Raw genomic sequence first — 9606 nt, forward strand, 5'->3', positions numbered from 1 at the left:
TCAGACAAAGGGCTTCTATTTAGAACATATGAAGAATTCAAAAATATCACCCCCCCAAATTCAAAGACCCAATCCAAAAATGGGCAGCTAAGATGAATATATACTTCTCAGATAAGGAGATACAAATAGCAAATAAATACATGAGAAAATGTTTAACATCATTAGTCATTCAAGAAATGCAAATTAAAACAACATCGAGATTCTACCTTACCCCAGTAAGAATGGCTAGCATTAAGAAATCAACCAATAACAAATCCTGGTGAGGCTGTTGAGAAATAAGAACTCTTCTCCACTGCTGGTGGGAATGCAGTGGTGAAACCACTGTGGAAATCAGTTTGGAGATTCCTCAGAAAACTATGTCTAGAAGTCCCATTCAACCCAGCTACTCCCCTTCTGGGTATTTTCCCAGAAGATCTAAAAACATCGTATTACAGCGATATATGTGCACCTATGTTCATAGCAGCACAATTTGTAATTGCTAAATTGTGGAAGCAACCCAAATGTCCATCCACTGAGGACTGGATAAGAAAGGTGTGGTACTTTTATATAATGGAATATTACTCAGCTACAAAGAAAGATAAATTCGAGAGGCCTTTATAGGTAAATGGTCACAACTTCAGACCATACTCATAAGTGAAATAAATCAGACCTTCATGTGCAAGCACCGCATTGTCTCACTAGTGTAAAACCTGCAAGAGTTAATTTAACTCAGAGTTATGATAGACATTGTGAAATGATAGGAAAATGCTCATCGGTAAAGGGCAACTGGGATGTGGGAAAAGAGAAGGGAAAGAAGGAGAAATTTTGTATGTATGTATGTACAGGATAGTTAACATAGTTGATCTACTGTCTTCTATTTCTTTGCTGAAAGAAACTGTTAATGAGTCCTCGATTGATCAATATTGCATGTCTCTGTTTTCATGAGAAACCACTTTGAAGATATCAATATGTAATACAAGAAGCATGGTTAATTTTCTACAACTTTGTAACTCTGTATTGTCTGTACTGTTCTTTTGCTATTTTGTAAAAGGTTGTCTGTCTGTTAATGTTTTCCTCCTTTTATTTTTAAAATAAAAAAATCCATTCTGCTTGAATTTATTGGATTGTCAGAAAAAAACCTAAACATAATGGAAGACTCTTCTGAAATCTATTCTGTTTAAACCTTCTCCCATTGCCTATGATAGTGAATTTATTCGTCAGTGTCTGACATTTTAGTAGCTCTGAGAGCTGCACATGAACTCTAGTACAGCTGCTTATCACGGTCCTTCAAAGTGCTCCACCATGCCTGAGTGCATCAAGCACCCCACTCCTCTTGTAGGCATATTGTCTACCTTCTAGGTAGAGCCCTTAATGGAAAGGGTTGTGTTACACTTGATTAATCCAATATTCACCAATCTTGGGACTTGGGAGCAGTCAATAGCATGAATTTATAGTGAACAACAATCACTGGGACTCTAAAAATCAATTTTCTTGATTAAAGACAGGAAAAAGAGCACAAGAAATTGGGTGACCCAGCAGGCATCTCATCTACTCCTAACAATTTCCTAGATGTGCCCTACAACTTTCTCATATCTTGAGATTAAATGCCATGTGGCACCTAGCCTGCTCTGACTCAGTGCTTCTATCTGTGAAGAATTTTGCTCTCATCTACTAAGGACAAGTACTTTACTAGGATACAATAAAAGAATACTAGAAAATGGGGAAACAGACATACAAAACTCAATTTTCTAATACACTCTAAGAGATAAAACTCATCAAATTATCAAGGTGCTATAAAAGATTTTTTGAGACAGGGTCTTGCTATGTAGTCCAGGTTGGCCTTGAACTTCAATTCTCCTGCCTCAGCCTCCCAAGGGCTGGGATTATAGAAGTGTGCTAACACACCTGGCTAAAGTGGTATAGTTAAATGCAATAGTTAATTTTTTAAAAATATATTTAATCTCAGCTGGGCATGGTGGCGCATGCCTATAATCCTAACACTCGGGAGGCTGAAGCAGGAAGATCATTGTGACTTTGAAGCCAGCCAGGGCTACAAAATGAGTTCAAGACCAGCCTGAATGGAATAGTGAGACCCTGTCTCAGAAAGACGAAAAAAAAAAAAAAAAAAATCTCATTACAAATAAGCAAGTATTTAATTTGCTTCTATGATGGCAGTTAAATACAGAAGCACAGGTTGGGCACTGGCATCACACAGTTCAACAGGGAATCAAATTTGAAGTTCCTTGAGAATCTGTTCAGTTTCTCCAAGACTTCACCAACACTTCAATACCCAAAAGTTCTTTAGTGCTATTGTGGGAAAGGCTTATATTCTTAACTACAGGTCCATCTTCATACTAGACAAACTGCTGAAGCTAGGGATCACAGATTTAAATTAAGTGCCTAGCTATATCTGGCATATAGCAGGTACTCAATTTTTGTTCAATTATTTTTCCTTTGACCCATCCTCCAAAAGTAAGTTACGTGTTTTGCTTATATAGCAATATTTCATGCAATGTGTCTTAGTCATTATCTCATCACTGGGGCACAATACCCAACACCCACAATGTAAGGGAGAGGTTTATATTGGCTCACATTTTCAGTCCATCGTCTACTGGTTCCATGGCAGGATAGACAGCAAGGCAGAGGGGGGGGGTGTGGAAAACTGCTCATGTCATGGTGGCCAGGAAGCAGAAAGGGAAAGAGCTGGAGAGGGAGACACCTTTCCAAGTCACACATTCAGCAACCTGCCTCCCCAGCCAAGTCCCACCTCTTAAGGGCAAGCTAACTGTACTGCCATCACTCACACCTTCCAAAATTGCACTTACAAGTGCATGAGATTTTGGGTAAACATCTAAGCCATAACATAAATTGTACACCCTCTAACCCGTAACTGATGTATACACAGTAAATTAATACCTTTTAAAAAAACTGTCAGAGCTCGGTGTGGTGGCATATGCCTGTATTCCCAGCACTTGAGAGGCTGAGGCAGAAGGATCATTGTGAATTCGAGACCAGCCTGGGCTACAGTGAGCTCAAGGCCAACTTGAACTGCATAACGAGACCCTGTCTCAAAAATACAGGAAAAAAAAAAAAAAAACCCCACAAACAAACAAACAAAAACCTGTCTGCTGGACTAAGATATACCCCAGGAAGGGTTAGGGCATTCTGCAGATTTTGTGTGTGTGCGTGTTGAGGGGGTCAGGGGTACTGAGGATTGAACCTAGGGCCTTCACAATGAGCTACATCCCTACCTATTCATTTATTTAGGTTTTTTGAGAAAGGGTCTTTCTATGTAGTTCAGGTTGTCCTTGAACTCACTATGTATCCAGGCTGGCCTCAAACTCAAAGCAGTTCTCCTCCTGCTAAGCCTCCTAGAGTGCTGGGATTAAAGGTATGCACTACTACAACCTGGCTGTTTGGTATATTTTGACCTTATTTATTTTATAATTTTGGAAACATTCATTCATGTACAACCCAACAAGTTCTAGACAACTTGCAATGGGAGTGCATATGGCAAGGTATTCAATAATGTGATAATTTGAAAATATCTATACAATTCATTGCTCTTACTCCCTTCAAGAGGTGGACTTAGGGCTAGAGATGTAGTACAGCACTAGAACACTTAGCTTAGCGTGTGTGAGGTCCAGGGTTCAACCACCAGCATGGAAAAAGAAAGTTCAAAAATGGGAAATTCCCTTTCCAACTGAGTATAGGTTAGATTTAATGACCCCCTTCTAATAAAATCAGGCAAAAGCAACAGTGTGGCATTTCCAAGGTTAGGCCATAAGGAAACATTGTGATTACCTCCCTTCTTCTCACTCCAGGGAAGCCAGCAACCATAATAGGACACTCACCATGCTGTCCTAAGGCCCAGATAAGGAGGAGAAGAATCTAAGCTTCTGGCTAACAACTGTAAGTGGGCATGAACTCAGCTCTACTTAAACCTTCAGACAACAGCTGCCCTAATCTTGATGGCAACCTTATGAACACCCTGAACACCCTGACCCAGCACCACAACAAGGTTGCTCCCAAGTTCCTGACCCAACTTGTAAGATAAATGTTTTTAGACACTGGTTTTCAGGGGTAATATGTTACATAGTAAATAACTATACCAAGAAAAGAACATTTAGGGAATTTGTGATGCCTCAGAAAAACTTTGCAAGGGTAAGAAAAGCAATTGGGTATAATTGGCTGAGAGTAATAGACAGTGCCTTGGTTAGTGCTTCTCCCACAGTTAAATAAAAGAGCTCTGTAAACATGAGAATGAACAAAACATTCTACTAGTTCCTTTTATCAAGATAGTATCAAAAATAAGCTGTTAATAGCAACTTTATTGATTCACAAGTGCCAAAAAAAAATCATGGTAACTGTAATGCATTTCTCATTAAATTTACAATAATGGTTATAGATAAATTATATAAACCGCAAATTTTCTATTTTATGCTATTTAGAACCAAACTGTTTTTATAAATATGCCCAAAAGACAACACAGATTCTTAGTAGCTGGCTGAGTCCAAATATGCAAAATATAGTTTCTGGTTTTGACCATGGTGCTTTGAGATTCTCGAACATGCATTAATATATTCTACTTTTAGGGAGAATATCACACATGGCCTTATCTTGTATTTAGGGAAATGCCCAGCTGAATTCCACATACAGTATTTCTTGCCTCTAAATTAATCTCAAATAGGTCTAGAGAACACAGAGACAGATACTTTTTGGGTTAGTAGTCCCCAGCAATGAAGAAAAGACACAGTCAACAATGAAACAAAAGGAAGGAAAACTTCATTAGTAGTCAAGATAAGCAGAGGCTTTTTGTTTGTTTTTTTACAGAACACAGGAATTTTAAATAGAAGATCAGTCATGCTACTTGGGGTGAGCAGACAAACTTGAACACTTATGAAGTGAATAACTTTATTAAGGTCCTGAAGGTGTCTGGAGGTGCTGGGTAAAATACACCACAGATTAGAAACAGGAAACCTACCTCAGCATTTCTGAAAGGCACAATCTATGGAAGGGAGACCTAGTTTAATAAAACCCTTACTGGATGTACATGGAAAAGAGTGAGCTATTTTCTTTTTTAAAGGATAAGACCTTCATAAATTGGCCCTTCAGACTCTGGTGATTCCCGCCTCAAACGCAAATGCTCTAGGGTGTTATGAAAATGTTTGTTAATTTGTTCCGTTTCTTCACCAGACTCAAGGTTTGGGAGGTCTTCTCGAATCTTTTGGATAAGCTGGTTCAACACCTGAATTGTTACCTACAAAAGAGTAAGCACAATTTCATGATTAAACATGAATCACACAAAAAAAAGATAACTGAGTAATATTATTTTGAAGAATCTGTGTTACTTTCCTTAGTTACCAGAGTAATTATGAAAAAAAAGAGAATACGATTCCTAGCTTGAGCCAACAACTATTCATTTTTTTAAAAAGTTAAAGTATTATGAAAGCCAGCGGTGTAGCTCAGTGGTAGAGCATTTGCCTGCCATGTATAAGGCACTGGATTCAATTCTCAGCACTGCAAAAAGAAAAAGTAATATGAACATGTAAAAGAACAAAAAAATCTACTTAGCCTGCTAATCTTGGTCAACACTATACTCCTGGAAGAACAATGCATTTAGGAATTATTCTAAATCAGCCAACTATCTGACAATTTGTAAAGTGTGCACTTTTCAAATGTACAGTGACTAGAGATACACCTACAGAGACAGAAAAGGAGAATAAAAGGAACAGTAAGAAGTCTGCCAACTCTCATAGACAAAACAAAGTATCACAATGATGAACTTTTACATGTATCACGTCTCAGGAATAGATTCTTTGCACTCCAAGATGGAGAAAGAACGCAGCAGCACACTACCACTGAGCTACATTTCTAGCCTTTGAAAAAACTTCTATTTTGACAAAAAAAAAGTTCCCCTTGGCAAAAAAATTTTAAAATTAATTTTGAGAAATAGTCTCAAGTTGCCAGGGTTGGTTTTGAATTTGCAATCCTCTTGCCTTAGACTCAGCACTACCAACAATATAATTCAGTCACTTACCGCATCATTTTCCTTTTCATAAAAATAGATATATCTGTTCAGTATTTCTATAAAAAGCTGTACTTGTAGAGAGGGGTCCATGCACTGATTTGCTATTTTTAGAGCCTTCTTTAGGCACTCCATGACCCTCTTCCCTCCATGAAGCTACAATAAAAAGGCAGGGAATAGAAGAAATTAACTATAAGTTTCCCGTTTTTACATAAAAAATACAACACTACAGCACTCTTTCATGTTTCACAACAAATTTAAATCCTCTTCATTCTTTAAAAGAAAAAGCTACATAGCTGTATTTAAAAAACAAGTAATGATACGAAGCTGCAGTTATGATATGCTCAAAGCAGAGGCTTCACCACAGGATGAGATTCTATGGCCTACTTCATTTGTTTTAATAAAAAAAAAAAGCACACCATGTCAGATTTGCAGCTACCCCAAATATTTCTCCTGTACAGCCCAAGCCATGGCAACCAATCTCTGTTAACAACCCTGTTCCTCTAACAGTAAGAATGACCTCACCTCCTCCCCATTTTTGTCCGTGTTTCTGCCGGACCAGAAGAGATGTGCACAGGTGCTCACTGCGCGGCCCTGATCGGGTTTTTTCAGAAGTTTGGATGCAGCAAGTGCACACTGAGTTCTCAAGGGTTCATGGTTCTCTTCGCTGAAGCATTTCATCCTCTCAAAAGTACCAATGATCAATGTGATGGCAGCCAGCTGTGCTTTAGAATCACTGATTTCATCTTCATACAGGGAAAATGCCTCAAGAACACAAAACAAAAAGAACTTCTAGGGACTGACCATCCACTCAAGCATTTTCCAAAGTACTTCCTACCAAACCCTCATACTGTGAGATATCTTGCAATCCCTTCATATCAGAATACGCTGTAACCAGTTTTAGAGAGACACATAACACAGCTAAGATGGTAAAGATGCCAACAAGCTGCAATAAATAAACCTGTTTCAACTTTAACCTCAAATGAATTGACAAAGGGACATTTCTCCCCATGAAACACTTATCACGACTTACTCTGAAACCTTAAAACTTTGTCATCACTCAGAAACTGATTAATTATGCTCCATACTAGTCAACGTGACAATAATATGAAGAGGTTCCCAGAGGGTAGGAAGGCCGCAGTTCATGGAAAAAACAGACTAGGCACACTAACAGCAGAACCGCAAACAAGTGACTAAACTCAGTAAAACCAACTGGACCACCCAGACAGGAGCACAGATCTTCACCTGGGACATAAATTCATATGCTACTGTTTCATGGTTTTCGAAGCCAATCTCGCCAGCAGCCAGGGCTCCCTGAAGAAAAAGTCTTAATGGTAATTCTGCCAGCTCTGCCTTGATCAAAGCACTGATAGTCTGGTGAGCAAATGAAAATATCTTCTGGCACTTTTTTTCCCATTTGTCATCCTGAAACAATAAAAAATATTTTAAATTACCTTAAGTTCAAGATTAACTTGCTTAAGAACATTCATTTTATTTAGAACTTTTAATAGAAGAAAACAGTGAAGGCAGTAAAGTTAGGTTCATAGTCTTCCTACTGTATGGAGCATAAATGTAAATCAAACACATGTGTTCTCAAAACAACCACTTGAAGCCACTGCCTTTACAACTTACTTGACATGTCTTTTCTAATCAGAAAAGTAATACATTCCCAATTGGAGAACATTAGGGAATTAAACAAAAGAATTTAAATCACCCAGCAATAATCAGTAGTAACATTTACACATTACTGTTTTCCATTTTTACTATATAAATGTAACTGGGACCTTCATGTAGGATTTTTTACTTTAAATTAGTTCACTGAGCTTGGGTGCCTGTATTCCTAGCACCTGGGAGGCTGAGCCAGGAGGACCTTGAGATTGAGGCCAGCCTGGACTACACAAATGAGTTCAAAGCCAGCCTGCACTACATAGTAAAACCCTATTTCAACACTAAAACAAAGCAAAATGAAATCCTCAAAACAAAAAATATCAGAAAAAAGTAGCTCACTGAAATGAGTTAAATATAATTGGCCTCATGGTGTAAATCACTGGAATCCAAAGTTCACTTACTTTATCATAAAATTTTTCCTCATTAAGTTATTTGATGTTATTTTAACAATTAGAAAATATTCCACCAACTGCAAATGTAAGTGCAATTTGTTGAACTATTCTCTTTAGAAACAGTAACAATGAATGTTCCATATACAAAAAGCTTTATCAAGACCCTAATTATTTCCTTAGTATAAATTCTGAGTAGAATTACTACTTTTTTAAATAGTAGTTGCCAGTTCTCTAAACAAATTACAGTAATTCATATTCCCACCTTTATTAGATGGGAACGAATTCTCATCAACTGTGTTTGCTGAAGCTTATTTTTCTTTCTTCTTGTCCAATCTGATTTCCTAAAAGGTTCACTGTTTAAGCCTAGGATTCAGTGGCAGGCATGTTTCAAGTTAAAGGCCAGCCTGCGCAACTTAACAAGACACTATCTCCAAAACAGGGGACAAGGGAGACTATGGGGATATAGTTCAGTGTGAAGCCGTGAAGTTACATATTTTATTCTATTTAACCATTCAGATTTCTTCCTGTTGAAGCAATCACTTCTCTTCATTTTCAAAACATCACAGCCAGATTTGTTAACAAGGATTAAATGCAATAATCCAAGTACAGAACATAGTTCTGGCATGCTGTATGACATTGAGTAAGTAAATTCTACATGGTAAATTTTATCCCAAATACATGTATGAATGTATGTTTTCATTCCCAGAATTTTTACATCTTATGAATTTGTAATCTTTGACAACTCTGACTTCTATGAATTTGACTTGACATATAAGAGAGGTCATGCACTATTTGTCTTTCTGTATTTGGCTAACTTCACTCAGCATAATGCTCTCCAGATTCATTCATGTTGTCACAAGTGGCAGGATTTCCTCCATTTTTATTTATGGTTGAGTAATGCTCTATTGTGTATGTGTATTTTCTTTATTGATCCATTCCTCCAGGATTGCTTCATGTCTTGGCCATTGTAAATGGGAGTGCAGAAACCTCTTCAGTATACTGACTTCACACTTCAAATACCTCCAATGTAGTTTGCAGAACTGTCTGGTTCTAATTTTAATTTTATTTTTTAGGAACACTGTTTTCCATAATGTCACAGCAATTTACATTTCCAACAGCCTTGTAGGCGTTCCTTATCTCCACAGCCTGCCCAATGCTTATTAACTCCTACCTTTTTGATAATAGGCATCCTAACAGCATGATTTGTCATTGTGGTTTTCATTTGCATTTCCTTTTTTTTTTTTTTTTTTTTGGTTTTTCTCCGGTACCGGGAACCGAACTCACGACCTTGCGCATGTCAGGCAGGCGCTTTTGCCGCTGAGCTAAATCCCCAGCCCCCTGCATTTCCATTTTGATTAGTGTGTTGAGCACTTTTTCATATACCTGTTGATCATTTATATGCCTTCTCTGGAAAAATTTCTATTCAGATCCTCTGCCCATTTTTAATCAAGTCATTTGTCTTTTTGCTCTTCGGTTGTTTTACTTCCTTAACCCTTTATAACATTATAGTTTGTAATATCTTCTCCCATCCTGTAGGAT

At 37.7% G+C, this 9606-nt stretch overlaps 1 protein-coding gene across 1 annotated transcript in view; it reads right to left on the reverse strand.

Annotated features, from left to right (window-relative positions):
* Nucleotides 1-4290: 4290 nt before the first annotated feature.
* Vps35 (VPS35 retromer complex component) overlaps nucleotides 4291-9606 on the reverse strand; it is a 32683-nt gene continuing 27367 nt past the window's right edge. The window contains exons 14-17 of the mRNA XM_005392978.2: nucleotides 7253-7432; nucleotides 6533-6772; nucleotides 6020-6163; nucleotides 4291-5239 (exon numbers count right to left, since the gene is read on the reverse strand). Coding sequence (XP_005393035.1) covers nucleotides 5060-5239; nucleotides 6020-6163; nucleotides 6533-6772; nucleotides 7253-7432 — 744 coding nt within the window. The 3' untranslated portion in view covers nucleotides 4291-5059. The remainder of the gene's footprint in view (nucleotides 5240-6019; nucleotides 6164-6532; nucleotides 6773-7252; nucleotides 7433-9606) is intronic.

Source organism: Chinchilla lanigera, unplaced genomic scaffold, assembly GCF_000276665.1.
Source record: "Chinchilla lanigera isolate Chin_1 unplaced genomic scaffold, ChiLan1.0 scaffold00047, whole genome shotgun sequence".
Taxonomy (NCBI): Eukaryota; Metazoa; Chordata; class Mammalia; order Rodentia; family Chinchillidae; genus Chinchilla; species Chinchilla lanigera.